This window comes from Amblyomma maculatum, chromosome 11 (assembly GCF_055883805.1).
Source record: "Amblyomma maculatum isolate TAMU_Amacu chromosome 11, ASM5588380v1, whole genome shotgun sequence".
Classification (NCBI taxonomy): Eukaryota; Metazoa; Arthropoda; class Arachnida; order Ixodida; family Ixodidae; genus Amblyomma; species Amblyomma maculatum.
The window spans coordinates 20,674,901-20,696,160 of NC_139354.1; the positions used below are offsets into that span (position 1 = coordinate 20,674,901).

Here is a 21,260-nt window from a genome sequence, read left to right on the forward strand (position 1 = left end):
CGGTCACCCGCAGCTAATGCTTTCGCTCAATATTTGGTTCAGCAGCATTCAACCCTTGTAATTTTTGTCATAGGGAGCATTTTTCACCAATAAAGTGCGATGAGGAGAAACCCTCTATCATGTGGTGGTCCGAAGCCCTCCACTACGGCACTTCTATTTTCACTCTCACCTTCGCGATGACGCGATAGCGTAAGCTACCAGCTAACATATAAAGATCCGCTTTAACTCAACCGTAAGAATCTGCCTGCGTGGCTTAGGGATAACGTGAATGCAAGGGTTTTGGCAGGCCGATTCTGATGTCACTCTCCCATATGAAAGGAGAGGCCCGAGTTGGCTGCTCCTGCTAAACGTAGTGTCAAGAAGCCCTACGTCCAGTTTGCGCTCGTCCATTCCAGCTTCCAGCTACCGCCTCCCAGGACTCCTTTTTTCGCTCTTCGGACAGGCACCGGAGAGGCACGGCGAAATAATGAGACTGTGGCCAATATAGCGCTCGCTACAAAAAGAACGCAAGAATAACCAAGGATGCTTAGAATCAGAATGTGAAGGAGAAAGCCAAATTCGACGTTTTGTTAAACTTTTTTACATCGTTTATTCACGCTTATGCCGTCAAGGCTAACCAAGAGAGTTCTACTTAAGTTGAGGACAACCCAGAGGGCTATGGAACGAAAAATGGTAGGGGTAACATTAAGAGATAGAAAGCGTGCAGAGTGGGTGAGAGAAATAACTCAAGTTACCGACATTCTAGTGGAAATTAAAAAGAAGAAATGGACATGGGCAGGACATGTAGTGCGAAGAGAGGATAACCGATGGTCGCTGAGGGTAAAAAACTGGATTCCAAGGGAAGGAAAGCGTAGCAGGGGGCGGCAGAAAGTTAGGTGGGCCGATGAGATTAAGAAGTTCGCAGGGGTCAAGTGGATGCAGCTAGCACAGAACCGGGTTAAGTGGAGAAATATGGGAGAGGCCTTCGCCCTGCAGTGGGTATAATCAGGCTGATGATGATGATGATGATGCCGTCAAACTTTCCCAGCACACACTTTAATCACGACAGCACGTATCTTACAAATCCACTTCCCGACGCCGATTGCGACGAACGGCATTCGAAGCTGTTCTAGCCTCTTCTGCCGTAGCGTACTTTCTCAACCTTCCCCACACGCAACAAGAGTCTGGTACATGTTTACCCATAGAACGATGTGAAATGAAACTCCAGTGTCCACTCGGCGACATATACGGTGTGTATGAGTGCGCGGAAAACATGCTGGCGCCGTTGGCATGGCCGGTGGTGCTTTCAGACTATGGTGCATCCTTTCCCCACCAGGACTCGAACCATCATCTTTCCGTGTACCAGCTGTCCGGCTTCCTTACGCTACGCAAGAATTGTGGACTAGTCCTTAGGACGCCGGCGTAAAGCAGTGGTTAGCTTGCTCAGCTGGGACACGGAAAGATGGTATAGAGTAAAGCAAATTTATGCGCCCGTCGCATTTATAGTTTAACGAAGAAAATCTCGAGGATTAAATTTTTTACACATCCTGCCTTTTCTATATTATAAAGGAAATATTGAAAACTCGGTACTCATCGATTTATAAAATTAATCAAGCAAATACAATAAACAAACCAATGGCCGCCTTTTGAAGACTATATTTGTTCACAACTGTCGAGGAACACGCAACGTCGTGTACAACTTCGTTTCCTTCGCGTGCAAGGAAAGCAAGCATGCCATGACCACCAGCAAAAATCTTTTTCACGAGAACAAGCTTCTCTGCTCCACTCATCTGTTGGACCTCCAACTCAACCTTCACTTTAAGTGCAACATATGAACAGTACCAACATCTTTCACTGCTCTATATATTTATAAATTGCCGAGTTAAGATGGGCCTGAAACCTGTTTGTCAGCGTTAACGTTTGTTTCTTTTTTCACCGGACCATACATACGTTACTCAAACAAGTGGCCTCTAAGTTGCGTTCACGTTTAACTAGGTGCCACTGAAAGCACTCGACTGGCTACCAGACATGAGAACATAGCGTGAAATTTGAGTGTTGATGAAATTATGGTGTCGATCATGCAAGCTACTCGAGTTACAATGAAAATTTTGCCACTGGAGGAAAATTGGTTCATTGGAAACAGTCACAAGAGTTCCGCAAACAAACAAATCTATTCCGAAAACACAATCGGTAGCTGCGCAAAAAACGGAGCTAGGGCAGCGACCATGCACTCAAAACTAAACTATACTTCTGTCCCCTTTCGTGAACTATAAACACAAGTTGTACAAGAATCCTAAAATAAGTGGCACTTCTGCCGCGAAGCCATGAAAGAATTGCTCGGGCAGTCAAAGGTCTCGACAAACTCGGCCATGTTAAGCAGCGGCCAAAGGCAGCGCTCTTTGGCGCTCAGAGGCTCCGTCCTGTCCAGGCCGCAAGCGACGAGACAAAAGCGCCTGAAGAACACCTGCTGTGCCGATCTCCACAGATCTGGACGGCCCCGAGCCACTGGGTTCGCATCAAAGTTGGCTTTCATCGCCGCATAGCTGACCTTGGCCGCTCGAAGCCAAGCGAACAAGTTCCGCTGGAACGTCGTGGTCATCCTATCCACGTCCTGGGGCCGTCCTTTGTGGAAGTTATCGAAGGCCCGGTAGCAGCTCATCCTGTACGAGAACTCTCGCCTCGCTCCTTCGGACCACCAACTGGGCTTTCCGCTTTCTTCTCTAGCGTCCCCATTGTCCCCTTTCGGTGAGAACGGAGACACCGCTTCGGCCAATTCCTTGGACAGGATAGCGCCCAAAGTACCGTAGTTGTAATAGGAAGCCACGGAAGCATTGTAGAAGATCGGATGTCTGAGGTAGACTAGAGGAAGGAAGACCGTGTGGTACAGGTCCTTGTAGAGGACACGGCCTCGCAGTTCCACGGAGGACAGGGTTCCCCTGAAGCCGTCCGGAGGATTCCGCATGCTCGCTTCTTGGGCGAGTTGGTGCAGAACCACGTAGGACGCCAGGAAACTGCGGTTGAGTGTCGCCGCGCCAGAGGCGTAGGAGAAGCTGATCTCTGGCACCGTCGCGTTCTGAAAACTCGTCGCGAAAGAGGTCATTGTGGCCTGGTGCAGCCTCTCGCGAATCCTGTTCGCCGTGGTGTTGTCTAGCCACTCTGGTGTTACCATGGAGACGCGGCGCACGCTGTCGAAGAGCGCCTCAGCGCTTGAGAAGTCGAGGCCGTTGAAAGCCAGCTGAAGCAGAACCAGAGGCCAGTTGGGTTCTAGAGCTCTGGTCGCCGCGTCAAAGCAAATGTGTTCAAACCTGTACGGATAGTTCTCGCCGAACCGCTTGACGAAGTCGAAGCGTAGCACCTGTGAAATGATGACGGTGACCAGGTACCAGGAAGTCTCGTTGACTGGAGCTTCCTCAAGTCTACGGGTGACCAGCCGCGTCGCGTTGAGGCCCGTGAAGAGCACGACCTTGTCGTGATCTTGGACCGCTTCATTGACTTTGAATGAGCTGAAGGCAACGTCCCACAGTCCGGCGGGAAACGAGGGATCCCCAATGAGGTCCGCCACGTGCAGCCACACGTCTACGTCAGACCAAGACGCATGCGTTCTCTGAGCCACGGCGTTATCCAGAAGGAGTAACGAATTGGCAATGGCCTCGCTACGTACTTGGTCGCCGGACACTGCATGGATGACTTTCTCGAGGTAGGCCTCAATCACACGGTCTGTTACGTCAGACATGAGCTCCTCCCTGAAGGGCCTCGTATTGGAGATGTGGAGGTAGACCTGCCCTTCTGTCTGCCTGCGGCGGATACCGACGACAGAATTGAGGCCCTTGGCGAAAGACAGCGTTAACGCCTGTAGCAGCGCATCGAAAGACGATTCCGAGTTGAGGATGGCCGAAACTTCCAAGACTTCTAGTAACGAATCTACTTCTCGCTTGACTCCAGATACCGGCTCATCCATGTAGCGGAAGCAGTCCTGAACAAATCGCTTGCCCAGGCTAAAGATCAGGCTCAACTTTGGGCTGACGGAAGACAGCTGGGCAGCTGATAGTCGGCGGCGCAGCTCAGCCAGGTACCGCTGGAAAGTGTCGCCCAGGAAGCTCAGGCCATCCCGCTCCTTGGTCCATTTACCGCAGACGTGCTGGTAGAAGTCGTCGCACGGTTTGACACCGCGGTCTACGAGGGTAGACAGGTAGCCCGAGGCCAACTTGCACGGCGTCGTGCGGCACGCGATGACTAGATCGGAAGCTCCGAAACGTCGCACGCTCGTGAGGTAAGCGGCCAGCAGGATGAAGAACAGCAGAGCGCTGGTAATTGCGAAGAATTTGACATTGGACGCTGACATGCGACGCTCGCTGTTAGTGACGGATGTCGGGCCGCTGGTACTTTTGGAAGAGTCGCTTGAATCTGCACGAAGGTATGTACATTTGAGAAATCCTTGGACAGTTACACATGGACGTGTTGCATAAGCTGCACGCAACGTCAAGTTGACATATTTCATTGAGACTGTGAATACCTAAGGTAGCGGACCTCGGTCACTATTATTTCTAAAGCGATCTAAATCGCGTGAAGGGTTTACACGAGATAATTTCTCCGCTCAGTTCGTTTACTTTTTACGTAAAGGAACCTCCGGTAAAGTTGACGCTACGTTGAAGTATAGCTCGCTTACACAATGTACAGAAACACGCGGGCATACACACCCTTATAATTTCAACAAACTTTCTACAAAGACGACTTACTGTGAGTGTCTATTAGCCCACATGCGTTGTTCTTGTCCTCTCCATTACAAACGCCTGCTTAAGTGTGGCAATAATAGAAATGAGCAAAATCACTTACGCTTCGTCGCAATAAAATAAAGCCTTCCTAATTATGTCCATGAATAATTATTGTACATATCGTCATTTCGTTCAATTTCCGAGTCAATACAGTGTGCGCATAACTGGTTGCTGGGTCCCCGTATAGGACACATTTACAGAAGCGCCATATTTCCTGTCGCAAATTGTCAGCCTTGGCCACTGACGCCGTAAACAGTGTTACCTGGAATTTTGCATTAGTCGTGATGTGTCTATTGGCATAGCTGCACAAACTGTTATAACGAAGGAATGCCAGAGCTTCTTCGCTCATATGGGTCATCATGTCCTTACTCAACTATATACCATTTTCTGCCTTACTCTGCCAATTTTGAAGATTTTTTCACTAATTTATACTTTCGCCAAAATTTTACACCTTTCAGCAAAAAGGCACTTCCAGGAAAACGAAACAATTTGGAAAGACTTTGTAGTTCTGGTAGAAAAAGTAAGGCTTGTTTTTCTTACCTTGAAAACTGCGTAAAGCTGAAATAAAATGCATAGAGAGCACAAATAAGACGGCTGTGATTCCCATAAGGTCACTTGTTTTCAAATACAACTCAAGAAAACATGGCAGATGCCCATGAACGGAGACCCTTCAGCTGATAGCATTCACAGATTTTTCACAACGCCGCTGTCAATCCGATTAAACCGCGGTGAACCCATGTTCATATGCCGCACACCACGTTATCGATCTAGCGGTCGTCACGACGTCACGAGAATCGGCCAACGTCATCCTTTGGGTCCTTTAAAAGGTAATACCTCCAGAGAACTCGGTTATTCACGGTTGCTTTAGTAGATAAAGTCACACCAGCGATAAGCCGGTAGGGGCAAACTTCGCTGAGAGCAGAACCGTTTTCAACTGTGCATGGTTTAGTTAACCAGCTTGACATGATAGGATACAATTCAAGAAAGAAAGCGGAAAATTCCCTTTGAAGCGTCGACTGATGGTCATGACATGAGGTTAATCCCTTAGTGGCTAATCTCTTTGAATTCACCAGTCTGCTTAGTCGTAACACTACCAGGTTTAAGGGGATTAACCAGATTAACCACGACGTCGCGAGGACCGGTTGACGTCATAGGTTGGAGGGCATCGTTTGAGGCGTATCTGGTGCTGCGGTCCTTAGTTGTATCTGACGATAGTTAACATGACTTACCTGATTTTGGCGTCCATCACTGTATAAGCACTGGCCTATACTTTCTTCATTCTTGATAATCGCTAGCTTTCTTAGCAGCGATACCCATAGATACGTAGTGTTATAACCCCAAAATATATTGAGCGATATCCAAAGTTCACTCTGATTTACAACCCATTGCATGGACAAAGGAAACATCTTTCAGGCTTTAGCCAGGCCTCTTTTACGCGTCATCGATTATTGCGCTGATTGAAGAAACTGCTGACACCACGGGGTGACGAATTCTGCCACCTGACCATGTCCGTCGCCAAATTCTCGCAAAAGATGGGTCCACACCCAGCGGATGACAGCACCCTTTGTGCAACATGTTTAAACTAAAAAAAAAAGTAACAAGATCGTTTTCTTCGGCGCCGCATTTTGAGCGGTTGTGCATCCACAATTCAGCTAATATTCGTTTACTATTGACTGGTTACGCAACGTTTAATAATTAACTTTTAACAATTGCAGTTAAGTTCCTCATTACAGAGAGCCTTGTAGCCTATCGTAAGTACTACCTGATCAGTTCTTAGATTTTCGAAAATACCCTTCTTCTCACTGCTGCAGTGTATGAGTATGGGGGCCCTTCAAAGACGAAAACGTGCCCACAGGGCCAGAAAGAGCCCCAGGCGACCTCGCATCACACACTGACGCAGCTGTCACGTGTTTGCTTTTCTTTTTTCAATGCCCCGTTGGGAGTCGCGAGTGGGTGGAGAGAGGCGGGCTGCTATGCGAAGCGTGGACGTAGGCGTTGCTATAGTATTATCGATACGAATTAAGCCTGCAGTAACCACGCAATACCCAATTTCTCCGCTACAGAAAGTAGTTCGCTGTTAAATCGTTCCCATGTTACCTAGTTAGAAAGCTAAGCATCAGATCAGATTCACCTACTCAAGATTTTCGGTGCGTCTGACTTATAGATAGCCAAATTTCAAAAACTGGTTTTGCTTATTGATTAGCGGAGTAATACACACGCCGCGTATCATAGACGCTAGTTAGCAGCTCATGTTGCTTTAAGTTGTAACCGTTGCTGTTTCCGGCACTGCGGTTTTGGTTTTGTTCATAAAGGGCCCCAAAATTCCTTGCGGTGCACCGACGGCGACAATGTCAATTTCAAAGATCGAAAACCTGATATGGATAGTACCTGTGTAGGGCTAAAATTTTCGCCGCACTCGACAAATGAAGAGAGCTTAGTTGCAGTAACTGGAGTTAAATTTCAGTAATAACCCCCCCCCCCCCTCTGATAGTTAACGCATCTTAGCTGTACTCTGATGCGCACCATCGCCGCAAATGCTATGTCGAAGAAAACACTCGCCAACTAAGATCGTTATTTTAAATTGATGACATTTTTAGGTGGAACACATTTTTAGGTGGAACATTTTTAGATGGAGCCGAGCTTGTGAACGAGCACTTTCAAACCCCTATCCATGCTATTTCACCCACAAACAGCTGGCCGGCCCATCTACAAGCTTAGGCAAGTGCAGTTCTATGCTAGGCAACAATTGTCACGTGGTGGTGACAGTTCCGAAGGTAAGAAACGAAGAGACCAGTCTGAAAGGAACGTTTTACTGGACTGACTTGCGCCCGCAAAGGAATCGAGCAAGCGGGCTTGTCGGTCATCGAACGACGCATGTCCGTTGCAGTAATGCGCTCTTAAAGTCGTCGATTCTGCGCCTTGATAAAGCCGCCAAAAGTGACTAGAACAACCTGAAGCAATGTCGAAACAGACGCGTGGGGTTGCAATGCCATTCGAGATACCTCTCGGCGCGTAAGTGACGGAGAAAATGATAAAAGCTGTATAAAAAAAAAAAAATTGTTGTGGTTTAGCTTTGGTTAACCCTATTTGCATTACGATAGCAATAGCGGAAGCTTCTTTTGCCTGCTACATTATTCCCCCCGCCCTATCAGTGTAAGGGGCTACAACATTGGGGACACTTAAGCTCATCCTTTAAGGGTATGACGTGAGAGCGTAAGCTACCAGCCCAAATATACAGACAAGCTTCAACCAAGCCGTATGAACGCGCCTACGTGTCGTAGGGGTAACGAGAATGCAAACGGTTCTGGCAGGCTGATTCTAATATCAGCCTCCCATATGTATGGAGCGACCCGAGTTGGCAGCTCCTGCCCGTAGCATAGGGGTAACGTGAATTCAAATGTCATGGCAGGCTGATGTTTTTATGAGTAGACCGTAGCTAGGCCTCTTCACGGCGTAGCTGCGGTCACCCGAGGTCTCGCTTTGGCTGACGTCGAATTGTTTTTGCAATAAAAATCCGCTGAGCGTAAGCAAACAAAAAGCACAAGATAGTTCTGGGCGAAACAAGCAGTGATCAGGTCGCATGCCAGCGGCTGTCAACAGCAACAAATAAACATTAAAAAGATTCGCGGCAATATGCAGGCCTGTGGTAGCTCAATAGTGAAGCGTAAGCTGTTGTGGACTGGACACGAATGGCTTGCATACGTATAGGGGCGCCACACTGGCGTTGATCAATAGCTTCCGGTGCAGGCAAGTATACGCAAGCTTTCGCCGTGGTTTTCGCTCGCTAGCTCGGCGTCGCGGTGTAAGCCACCCACGTACTGTCGAGCTTCTTAATCCCTCCCATGGTTCTCTGACTGCCCTCTAGTTTCGCGAGGCCAAAGGTGATGTGGGAAGCAAAGGGAGCTTACCATTGGTGACAAAGGAGCTCCCTTCTCTCACTCTGCGTGGATTCTCGGGGACCGGCACCCTCATGGCCTCGCTCAGAGAAGAATCACCGGGCCTGGGCGACTCGCAGGACATCGAGAAGGGTTCCGTTCCGGGAGAAGCCATGCCTGCCATTTATCCCTTTTCTTCTTCTGTGCAGGCTCCTCGTGCGGCACGTACACGGCGGAAGAAAAAACGCTCGTGCTTAACAGCAGCCTACTTCTCCCTCACGGATACAGTTATAGGCGTTATGAGCTAGTAGCGTGCCCATAATATTGGCCAAAGTTCGCAACACACGTCAGCCAGCCAGTATGCCGTAGCCGCAGCCAGCTTGGGTCTCTCGTTTCACATGGGACGGTTATGTCAGAATCAGCCTTCCAGGACCCTGGCATTCACGTTACCACTATAGACCTTTGCAACGAGGGCTCCCTAGGCGTCGCCATATTGCTCGCTGGGCTGTTGTGTGCGCCTGACGTCAGCACGGTGGAAGCGGCGACGGAACAGGTTTGCAACAGTCCAGAGAGGAGGCGCTTTGACACCCTCCTCGCCCGATGCAAAGATCTTCATACGACTTGGTTAAAGCGGGGCTTTATATTATGTGGGCTGGTAGCCTACGCTTAAGTGTCCCCCCATATTTAGAGGCAATAAACACCTTTATCACCACCACCTAAAACACCGGTGAAATTTGATGCGTTCAACGGAACGCTGGTCCTGTTCGATGCAACGCTTGGTCGCCCGCAGCCAAAGCTTTCGCTCCACACTAGGTTCAGCAACGTTGAACCCATGTATTTGTTTTTCTTTTTTTTTTAATTTCGTCGCTTCACCCGGCTACAGCATTTAAACCCGATGACGTTTTGGGATTTTGGTTTCAACTACAGCGCTTAACCTCCATTTTACTTGTCAGGTATCCGCTCTGTCATGTTTTCACGATTTTAATTTGGACTTTTTAAACGAAATTTAATCGCAACACGCCGCGCGCTATACTATTCAAGGCAGAACAGAAACCTCTATAGGAACAGTCCCAGCGTCATGCAATGAGGATAAAATACTGCTTGGGAATAATGATGATATAAATATTTTATTGGGCCCAGAAAAGAAAAGTGGGTGAACTGCTTATATCAGGAGTTCATTGGTCAGCTGCAGCCCTGGTTCTTTTATCATACCCTGGAATTCATTTCCTTGGCCTCATCTAGAACAGTGACATCTCTTGACAAAAAAAATAATAATAAAGGAGGGAACGGCTGCATTAGCCTCATTTAATACTGACAGCGATTAAAAAACATATTTCTGAGCTACAAGAACAGAACGCACTCAATGGCATAGCGTTTGCAGCGGTGGAATGCATCTCGATACATCGTGACGATACTGCAAGGTACAGTTAAAACAACTAGCAGGTTGAATAATTAATAATAAATAAATCTCATTTTTCCTGCGAGGGTATTTGCTTACTGGGAGACTTGAAAACAGTCGTAAGTAATAGCCGTATCCGTTGCATCAATGAACGAGGCCGCACTTGGGTGAACACGAAACTTTGCGCCGGAGACAGCGCCAGGAGCGCCTACAAGCACACAGCTACGATTATATCCCGGGACCTCATCTTAGCGCCCGGGTGGGAGCACCGAGCGAAGGAGCACGTTACAGGTGCGCCCACAACAGTCCGCGTAACGCCGCTCTAGATAAGTGCTTAGGCTTTTGGCTACTGAGCCGATGGACCCAGATTCGATTCCGTCAGTGGCGGTCGCGTTTCTCTATAGGAGAAATGTAAGGCACCCGTGTGCTAAGCGATCGAAATTATCCAAAGCCATCAACTACGGCATCCCTCATAGCGTGAGCCACGTTGGAACGTTAAACCATAAAAACTAAACCAAGCAATATTCGTTTGGCCCACGCCATATCAGTGGTTTCAGCACCCGCATCGTATGCGGGAGGCGCGGGGTTCGATCTGCAGTGCTACCAGGTGCCCGTCTAGTGCTCTATCCCAAGGCTACGTTCTCATGTGGTTTAACACGCTAGGAAAAAATGTTGCCCGATAGCGAAAGGAATTACCGACTTGTGATTCGTCGCCAGGTGAATGGTTAATACTATGCAATTACCTTCCCCGTAATCATTTCTGCCTTTAGTGAGTGTGTTACTTTTAGGTTGTGTTCAGAGTGAGTATATGTTACCTTTACGTTGCGTTCAGAGACACCTTTAAGCAACAATCTCCGTTTAACTTGCTGAGAGCATCGTCTGCTCGAGTGCTCCTATACGGAATATGGTTTGGCAGTATATACGCTACCCGCCGCGCCAAGGATGGAACTCAATAATGGTCCATCGACCTAGATGATAGACCTGGCCACTATTCTGATGCACACCACTGCTGATGATGCTAAACCGAGGAAAGAACTAAAAGAGTGTCGTTTAAAATATAACGTGATGGTTCAAATTTCTTAAACCGAAGGTTGAGCGAAGGTCTTTGGAGGTTTTGCCATGGCGACATAATTGCGAGCTCCACGGTCCAAGTGCTCGGCACCTGATATCCATGACTGTCGAGAGGCCCGGTGGCCTCTTTATACAACAAAATCACGCGATCCGTTTACGTGGTCACGGTGCTTGTCATGTATAACACGACTTAAATAACAAACAGCAGTTGCTAACTCTCGGCAGCGGTGCATGGATTGTGTATAACTCCGCCGAACAATAAACAGAATCAGTTTTTAATATTTGTCACGTCAGAGGCATCAACATTCTACTGCTTTCAATATTCTGGTGGTTAGCTTATTTAACGTGCGCTGACATCGCACAGCATACGGACGCCTCTTCGTTTCGATGGAGGTGAAACGAAGAGGCGCCCGTGTGCTGTGCGATGTCAGCGCACGTTAAAGATCCCCAGGTGGTCGAAATTTCCGGAGGCCTCCACTACGGCGTCTCTCATAGCCTCAGTCGCTTTGGGACGTTAAACCCCACAAACCAAACCAAACCTATTTAGGCAACCGGAAGAGGATTCGCAAAGCACTACTTTCAGCCGCGGAGTTGTCGGCCTGCGGGTCAGTTGCATCCGTCCATAGATGACACCACTTAATGCCAAGGTCAACAGTGTTACTGAAGGTCAAATGGCCGCAGAGGATTGAAACTGTTTTTGCACTGAGTACCGCTACCGCCCTAACGAAACATCCTGCAAAGTCCTGCACTCCGACGTAACGTGAGCTAACAGCACACCACGACTATAAGGCCGCGACTCAGCGAACGTCGCGGACGCGCAAATATTTCCTCTCCCATTTCTTGCAGACTCCGCCGGCCTCCCTGGGGTCTCGTGCCTTTCCTCCAGCTTCGTTAATCCACTGCAGTAGGTTAACATAAAAAAGCAGTTATAAATTTCCATTTCAATTTCTATTTGATCCAGTATCAAGTTCGCTACCTAATTTATGCTGGTTCCTCTCTTCCCACACCTAAATAATACTAACTCCACTACCATGTCAGTGAGGCACCTTGTGCAACATGAAACTGTTTTTAAGCAATTTGGTTTACTCAAAATTCAGATCACAAGATCACAATAATATTTGTTTTGAGCACTTCGGTTCACCTCATTTCTGAGGTTATCTGCATTTCACGCTGGTGAAAATTAGGCGGTTATCTCGGGCATTCAAACAATCAGTAGTGCAGGGTGGTATTTTCACCAAGAAGCCATATGCTAGCCTGTGTTTGGTGTGGCTCAATTTATCGCAACAGCTACTAGTTAAACTGGTAAACGCAAAGTGGCACACAATAAGCCAAGTCTCCTGCATTAGGTTGAGTAAATGGCTAGAGTATGTGGGGCAGGAAACTAACTACGTGAATGTAAAGATCGAGGTCCACAACTGAGCTCTATGCAATAAGTTAAGCTATCTCAACTGAAAGGACCACTGTCCAGGGTCCTTTTAAGCAAAGAGCCCAGTGTTTCGATCAGGTACCGGAGATAGTCTGTGCGAAATGCTACAGTGACACGCGCGCCGCAAAGCAACGAAAATACAAATCAAAGCTCTCTCATGCTCTCCTTCGGGAAGCCAGCTTCCCCCTTCCCTGCGCTGGCTCGTCGAGCCGCAGTTATGACGTATTTGTCGAAATCCATTGGTCCGTCGCGCTGACTGACGGGAGAAGGATGGGTGTCTATCGCCCGCTGCGCGCTTTTCCCACGCCACGGCCGGACTGAATCCAGCGGCGTGCGCTCCCTCGCTTTTTTTTTTTTTTTTTTTTTTTCCGCGCACGCGGAGTGCCATGCCCCAACTCCCACCAAACGCGGAGGAAGGGGAATTTGTCCTGCGGAGGCTAGACGACCTCGGGAAGGAGGGTGAAAAACCTTTGCGAGGGAACGGAAGGAGAGAAGCAGGACAGAATCGGGTGATTGCGGTGGCTGTAACTGCGTTATTACTCTTTTCAAAAACATTTTGCGGCCTTGCGTTCTGGGGGCGAAGTCTCACAGTCACCGGGGAAGATAATATTTTCGACCGGAGGGTGGATAGTGGGTCTTAGGATGAGGGTCCTGAAAACTATTTTTCAACATATTTTGTTGAAACTTTTTATGCAAGTGGAGAACAGAATGGAGATTTGAAATATGCATACAGACCTAAAATAGCTCACCAGGAAGAGAAAATAGGGCAAAGTAATTAATTTCTCATTAAAGAAGAAGACCTTTTAGGAACATGTACGAATTTCGAAAGGTCCAGCACACATGGTAAAGCTAAGGAAATTAACGCCGCATTTTCTTTTCACAAATTACATTTATCTCATCACAAATAGAAAAAAGTATGTGGCAGCATATATCCAAAATTTAGTCCAATTACTATTCTATCACAATTAAGAAAGGAAAGCTTTAGGATAAGCGGTGGACCTTTTGGAATGTTTGCATGGTACTAAAAGAGATCTTTTTAAAGAGAAATTACCATAACAACCCTAAGAAACGACTTAATTACGATAGTTAAGGTAAAAGCCTGGCTCATGGAACGAAATCCTGTGCGCGAGAGTTGTGCATGAGATCATATTCCGAGATGTGCTTTTGCCTAGCGTCCCTGCCATCTGCAATCCCACATTTGAATGCGCGCCAAGGAACACTATGCGACAGGATTGTGCGTCGCCTAAACTCACACTTGCCAGAGAAAGTGCGACAGATACTGTACCTTTCTTTGCATGTAAACCAATCATAATTACATGTAGCACTGCAATGAATGCCAATAAGAGGCAAACAATGAGAGGTAAATGATGAGAGGAAGGACAGGCTTTCGCGATTCTCCTCTTAAGAGACATATGAGACCCTCTAATTTTCTTTGCCATATCTTCTCCTCGAGATGAGATATTTGAAATATAAATGCACATTTGAAATCAGCATTCTATTATGCACTTTGGCGCTAAGTTTCAACAAGATATGTTCAAAAATAAAATGCTTGCCACAGTAGCCCCCCCTCCCCAACACACACACACACATGGAAGGACATCTAGTGCTCCCCAGCATCTGAGATGGCCAAAAAACATTTTATTAACCAATTTCTCTTCACTTTGTGTATAAATTTTTCTCGTCATCACCATGTATGCATATATATACAGAAATAGACGCGGCAATCATAATACAATAATATTAACTGCAATAATGTGTGTGAACTTGGTGCATCCAGACAAGCTGTCAGTGATGGAAAGGGGCAGGCAGAAGTGGAGGGGGGAGCGGGGCAAGGTGGTCAAGGGTGCAGTGAGCACATCAGTAGTCCTGGAAAATCTCAACGGGTGGGAGAGGAGAAGATGAATACAAGGATAGCCACGCATAAAAGCGTTTCGCGCAGAAAAACAAAAAAGAATAAAATGCCATGGGTATGATGAAGTCACAAAGACCACAATATGGGAGAGAGCACAATATGATCAAAGCCTGAAGGATTTTACATTTAGGAACAGAAAAAAATGACAACAAAAGATGAAAAAGGAAGAAGAGGCAGACAACAATGGTTTCAGAAATGCAGGAGGTCACGAACTGAAGACGAGTGGTCGATTTACCTGTACAGTAGCTACAGCAGACAGAAAAAGAAAAGACGTCGCAAGAAAAGGACCCTTCTCTCTCTCTCACCACAACATTCTATAGGTAAACCTAGAGAGGCATTGCAGAACTATAACATTGGCCAGTGGGAAGGGCGGCCGTATGGTCGTCAAAGCTGGCAAGGCAGCACAACAGAACAGGAGAGAATAAAAGAATAAAACACAGATGGAGACACTCGCAATTTCTCAGAGCTTGTACGCTTGCCTAGCAAATCTGCAAATTAGCATAACAGAAAATGCTTCAGGAGAGTTATTGTTTGCAGGAATAAAAACTACCTCGAGCCTAGTACATTAACCAGCATGGTATAAAAAGGCCCCCAAGCTGCTACATACCTCGGCAAAAAATAATAATAAAAAGAACAAAAAAAAAAAACACTCGTAGTCGAATCCATACAACAAACTGGCCAACAGCATCTCAAAACAAGAATGACAGATTTTGTGCAACACGCACAGACATTTATGTAATCCAAACGCAACAAAAAAACAGGCTTCCATCTCGGCCTTTACCAAGAGAAATGCAATTATATAAGAGCAAGCAGTTCCAAAACAATTCTCTATTTGCACCAAGCTACTGCTAGGCAGTAATAAAAGAAAATTAAAAAGGCGACCACATAAGCCGTCCAGCATATAACAGCACTCTCAAAGTACACCTAGCCCCCTCCCCCAACTTCTTCCAAACCACAACTCCTCCTCTCAACATCATCACACTCCCTGGCCCACCATGAAAAACAACCGCAGCTGGAGCACATGACCACTGCTGCCGCCTCTCTTTTCTCTATGCTACAGTATTTATAAGAACATGATTCATCGGTGTGATGGTTCTCTTCACACGCTCTATGTGAACTCACAAAAAAGTGTAAAAAAAGTTTCCGTGAAAAAAAAAAAAAAGACTCTGGGAGAGGGAGGGGCACCCTCCCAGACCACAAATGAGACACAAATGCACACTACACAATGAATGCAAAATGCCATGCACTGTGAAAAAGCAATGCAAAGAGTATAAGGCAGAGGAATGCTCATTCGCTTTCCCTGGAAAAGGAGTTGTTGGAGAGAGTAACACGATCGAAAACTCCCATCAAAGCAGCGTGGACCATTGAATAAACTTGAACATCATTACCTTTCGCTTAATTTCTACGATTAGGTCATTTGCACCCTATCAATTTTTGATGGCAACCAAATTAGAATATTAACACGATTGCAGTTTAACCAAAACCTACTCATTCGGGCCTTAAAAGTGGTCTTTAGGCAATCAAAGTGCTCCTCGAAAAGTGCCAAGCCACTTAAGCTCGCAATACGGACATTAGTTACGGAGTTCGAGAGAATGAATTTTGAATTGCAACTCAAACCCTCGGTATAACAAACGCTTGTTGTACGGAAAAAATGACATGATTTTCAAATGTCCCCGGGCCAATTAAGAACAAGACTGGGACGCTTGATGAGCTGTTATGCTGTTGGCCTTCTAGGTGTTTCTGTAAAGTGTGAAACACTGCACCGGTGGTCTGAAGCATCTGAAGCGCCCAGAGCATTTCTGAACAGAAACAAGAAACGGGAAGCGTAGCTGGCGTTGCATTCCCGCGTCAGAAAGTGTAAGACACGCAAAGAGTGCTGCATTAAAACTTGCAGGGCCAACAATTAAATTAACTTCGCCAAGGTTTTCTCTACCTACGTAAACTGGACTGTACAAAAAATTAAAACACGGCAGAGCAGAACAAATCATGATCTCAACTCTCCAACACTGTCTCAAGAAACACAACTCAAGAAATGAGTTTTGAAGCGGCAACAGTTGTTTGAAAAGTAATTGGGCTGAAGAAACAAAGATGGTAGAATACAGTGCTTCGAAACAATGACTTTTTTTTTTCTTGCACAAAGATAAATAAGTCTTAAATAAAAAAAAAAACAGTTGCACCTATGCTGCACTCATGACCACTGCCAAAAGCCGCAACAAGACTGAACGAAGATCCAGCATGCGTTTACATACACAAATTCCTGGACACACCAATAAAGAAATGTAATTTCGAAACGCAAGCATCTTGGGACAGTCTCAAGTCCTGCAACCAACTCTCGGGGGCCTGCTCCATTCCTTTCGGTGTAAACAACCCCGCCACAGTCACGTGCACTAACAATCCATGTTCTCGCAAAGCCGTAACTCAACGCTCTACTTCCTTTCTTCGAACATAAACTCAAGGACCAAATGACGGTAAAGAAAAAGGTATGAGGTCCCAGAAAACAAAAAAATACGAAAACTACATCTGCTTGCAACAAATGAATGACGGCAAGAAGAAAAAATAAAAAATTAAAGATGGAGGGACATCAAAGAGGGGCCGAGAAATATGTTGTTTTTATCCTTTTTGTTTTACACACTGATATGACGACGTCACCACTGCGTGTTGTCCTGCTGCCGCCGCGTGCATGATGTTTTACCACGAAGAGCACTGCAGAAGAAAAGAAACAAACACAAGACACGACGGGTTGCCGCTCCTTCCGTCGTTGCTTGATCGAGGCACGTAGGGGAAGTTTTTTTCTTTCTCTCTCTCTCTCTCTCTCGGGTGAATGCACTTTTTTTTCTTTCGCCGAAGAGTCCCGTTCGCTCATCTCTGGTGGCACAGCGAGGCCACGATACCACTACACAGTGTTGCCGCATTTTTGTCTGTACAAGGTCGTCGAAGAAGAGTTCAACGGACAGGGGTCAAGCTGCCAGTCGTTCTTTGCTGCTGCTGCCGCAACAAAGAGTTGCACCGCACGAAGGCAACCACCCCAGTCTCACAAGCTCACAGGGTGATCGCATGGCGCATCTCGACGAGTTCATTTTTGTTTTTGTGAATTGTCGCGCGTTCAAACATGTCAGTCTGGCGTCGGCACCCGCGACATCTCACGCAAGCACTGGGCAATAGTCCGAGATGACTCTAGTGGAGACATAGCAACCGTCGACAGCTGTGGTTCGTATCGTCGCAGGTAGCTGCACACGAGAAAGGAATGATTGACGCTCAGTGTGAACGCACATGAAAACAGAGCAAACAGCTTGGTAATACAGTTGAACCCGAATAATTCAAATTTTAATTATATCGAACTCAAGCAATATCCCCTTGAAAATCCCATGTAAAAGTTTAGAAAAGCTGCGTCGTATATCTAACTCAATTTCACCAGTCGTTCGATATATCGAACTACATTGAACTACGCACCACATATTGGACGGCGCGCCTTCCCCAAAGTCAATCGCATCACCCTTGGCCGTTTGCCGCGTGACATTTCCAAGTCACGCGCGGAAGTAATGAGAGGGCATAGTTCGGCGACGGCTGGTCTATGTGCGTGAAGGAGCCGTGGTGTTCAGGAGAGGGGAAAAATGCAATAGAGCGAAATGCAAGGAACGGAAATCTGAGCTAGTTGGTGCATTGCAAGATCAAAAAACAGCGCGGCTACTTGGGACAGAGAGGAGAATAACGGACAAGCTGTTTGGGAGCGCATGCGTCCTGGTTCTTGAGAAAAAAAGTGTATATTACCTGTGCTTTTTTCGAATAAACTTCAGTTGTTAGCGCTTGTCCGTTATTCTCCTCTCTGTTTGTCCCAAGTAGCCGCGCTGTTTTTTGATCTTGAAACGCAAGGGAGTGCCCACTCTTCTGCCCAGCTTTATCTCTCCCCTTCCTCTCTTTACCGGCCTTCGTTCGCAGCAGCACGCACTACACATGCGCAGACAAGCCAGCTCAGCCCGTGGTAAACGCTTTCTCCAGTGTGTGTTGCAACGCTCTGAGCGCGGCAGCTGACGTGCGATGCGCGTCTGTCTCGTGTCGTCGTGATGAACGCGCGTAAGCTACGGCGGCTGCGTACTGAAGCGGCAGTTTTTTTTTTTTGCGGGAGTAATTTATCCTTGCTGTCGTGCTGAACTAGCAGCGTAGCATATGCTATGGCGGCTGCGGACGTTAAGAGGCGGCATGTTTTTTTTTTTTTTTCTTTTGCGAGAGTCGTCCATTTTTACATCCATGAATCAACGAAAGCCCAGTCAGCTGTGATCACGACACCAACTTTTAGCATTGTTCACATCAGACGGCATTTGCAGCTATCACGCTTTCCAATGATTTTGTGGCAGTGTACTACGCCCACCCCAAGCGCGGCGTGATAAATCGAACCAGGCTTGTGCAATCAAACCATCACGGGCACTCTGCCAAGTTCGCTCCCTGCCACCGCAGGATCTATCAAAATTATAATAAAAAAATAATCAAAAGATAAACAAAAGATAAAGGTTATCAGCATCTTGGCGCGCTGCCAATAAATTAGCTGTCGATGGTCGAAACGGAGAGACGCGCCACCAAACTTTTTTTTTTCAAATTCTCAAGGGCAAAAGTGGAGGGGTGGGTTCACTATGAGAGTGAGTTGATTATGCAACAAATACAGTATCATTTTTAAGATCGCAAGTGGTGTCTCAAGCTGATTTCTGTATATCAAATTATCGATATATCGAACCATTTTGTGATCCCCTTCAAGTTCGATATATCCGAGTTCGACTGTAACTAGTACAAAAAAAAGATTGAGAGGCAAGTGTGGCATCACAAATTCCATGACAATCTTATCGCAAGCTAAAGGTGATCGTGAGAATGTGATATAACGTTAATCTGTACTTTGCAGGTCCTCTCTTCTTCTACGGTCCCAAGAGGTCTTCATCAATAAGGTTTACGCTGACTGGCAAAATTAGACAACTCGATATAGTTAAACTTCTATGTAATGAATAGTTGCTCAAAGGAAGTGAACAATAACAGGAAAATGAAAACAAGACGCGGGAAAAGCAGTGTGCGCCTACTTCCATCACGTAGTTGCTCGCGAGGTTCTGCCGCCAATAACTTTGTCACAACGGTTGCAAGAGCAGCAGAGAGTGCCGGTGACGCAAAGCGATGAGTCGATTTCACAGGGAAATGGTGGCGAGCTAGCGGGAATATGCGTGAAGATCGTGTGGTAAAAATGCAGGCACCTCGTTGCTCAGCGACCGTGCGCTCTTCCCTAGACTAGCCATAGTGCCTCCAGCAGGCTGAGGCACTATGGCACCCCTTCTGAGGCACCTCTTCCATGCTTCACATGTAGACTCGTCCTGCAAGCCGCGGTGGAAGTGGAGGCTGCCGCTGCAGTCATATCACTCCACATTTAAGCGCTTTAGGGATTTAGTGCAAACACTTTCAAGGCTGTTTCCCTTGCATTAAATTGTCAATCTGAATTCCGTACTGCACTGCCCTTTCGAGTTTTCTCGCAAAAACTGCCCTTAATGCAGACCTGGATGCAACAAAAAATAGCGGACATTTAAAATGAGGTTTAACTGTATCAACGTGGCAATGTGTCCGTAATGTGCGCGCCACTGCTTCTCAATTTACTCTGGCAATGTATACTGCATTTAAAACCAGAAGAACGGCCCCACAGTCCCTCCAGCACACAAATTACCGTATTACGCAGCTGGCAAGCACTCAGACAATGTCACATAAAGAAAAAGAACACACATGTCTAGTCGTATACACTGTACAGTTCCCTATAATAATAATAATAATAATAATAATAATAATAATTTAATAATAATTCATTGGCAACAAATTTACAAAATAATAGCCAGCCCGTTTAAGTATACATACTAGGCCGACCAGCCTAGTATGTATAACATACTAGGGTGCAAACCAAGCATACATACTAGCACATATACTAGGCCGACCAGCGTTAGCAACAACGAGGCAGCCACAGCAGTTTGCTGGACTGTCCCACTTACCGCCTGGCTCGCGACGAGTGGGTGGCGAGATTCCGAATGATGAGGGCTGATGTGAGTCGTATGCTCTTAGCCAGCGCCGACTCCTTTTCATCCTGCGCAAGACACTCTCTCGTCAGCAAAAAAGCCCCACTTTCGTTAGCAATATTAACAACAGACACAGCATGATGTTCGGCATATACCCTCGTAAGATACAAGCAAAACTTCAGATCGTTAGAATAAAAATGAATTTCTCCAGTTTGGGGGTCGCACAAGTCTGCTGCTTCAGCTGCTCTTTCCGCATTAGTTTCTTCTGTGGTCCCTACTATGTCAAGTGTAAAGCTAGAGCAACACTGTGGTTGAATTTAAGGACTGAACTTGCAAAATTACTTTCTCACCTAAAACAAAAATTACTCGAACTAAGCCTTCAGAAATGAATACCACTGAATGGTACAGTGTAGCTTACTTTCTTGGATATTTTTATTGGGACCACCTCATCACGCAACCGACAGCTGAATATTACTGAAAAAGCAAATTTTCCCATATTTAGATATCTTTTGCTGACACATCTTACAAAGCTTGATCTCCAACATATCCTTACAGGCTTCCTTGCCTTCTGGAAAGCTTAGAAAAATTGTCGAAGTGACTACTGTGAGAGCACAAAATATAGAATTTTCACATTTGCATCGTTTTGTACCTTCTATGGTATATAATAAAACAAAAATTTTAATGTTCAGTTCAATTTACTGCATATTAAATCGCAATGTGTTTTGTTTGAACTAAAAAGTTTCATATTTGACGTAAAGAAGTCTATATTTACACATTTTTTTGTATGATGGTTTCGC

General features: G+C 46.3%; 2 protein-coding genes across 3 annotated transcripts in view; both read right to left on the reverse strand.

The window, feature by feature from the left end:
- Positions 1–2,272: 2,272 nt before the first annotated feature.
- Positions 2,273–8,810, reverse strand: LOC146173038 (neprilysin-1-like). Its single transcript, XM_084585107.1, has 3 exons — positions 8,660–8,810; positions 5,292–5,309; positions 2,273–4,383 (listed from the first exon to the last, which is right to left on the reverse strand). Exons 1-3 carry the CDS (start codon positions 8,808–8,810, stop codon positions 2,273–2,275), a joined length of 2,280 nt encoding a protein of 759 aa, XP_084441233.1.
- Positions 8,811–14,121: 5,311 nt separating this feature from the next.
- The window catches only part of Bap170 (Brahma associated protein 170kD), a 91,008-nt gene continuing 83,869 nt past the window's right edge, over positions 14,122–21,260 (reverse strand). For both annotated transcript variants that reach the window (XM_084583406.1, XM_084583408.1), the window contains 2 exons: positions 20,440–20,531; positions 14,122–17,661 (listed from right to left, as the gene is read on the reverse strand). In XM_084583406.1, coding sequence (XP_084439532.1) covers positions 17,547–17,661; positions 20,440–20,531 — 207 coding nt within the window. In that variant the 3' untranslated portion in view covers positions 14,122–17,546. The remainder of the gene's footprint in view (positions 17,662–20,439; positions 20,532–21,260) is intronic.

Coding starts and splice junctions, on each gene's coding strand:
- LOC146173038 (XM_084585107.1), bottom strand. CDS start 8,810: ATGGCAGGCATGGCTTCTCCCGGAACGGAACCCTTCTCGATGTCCTGC.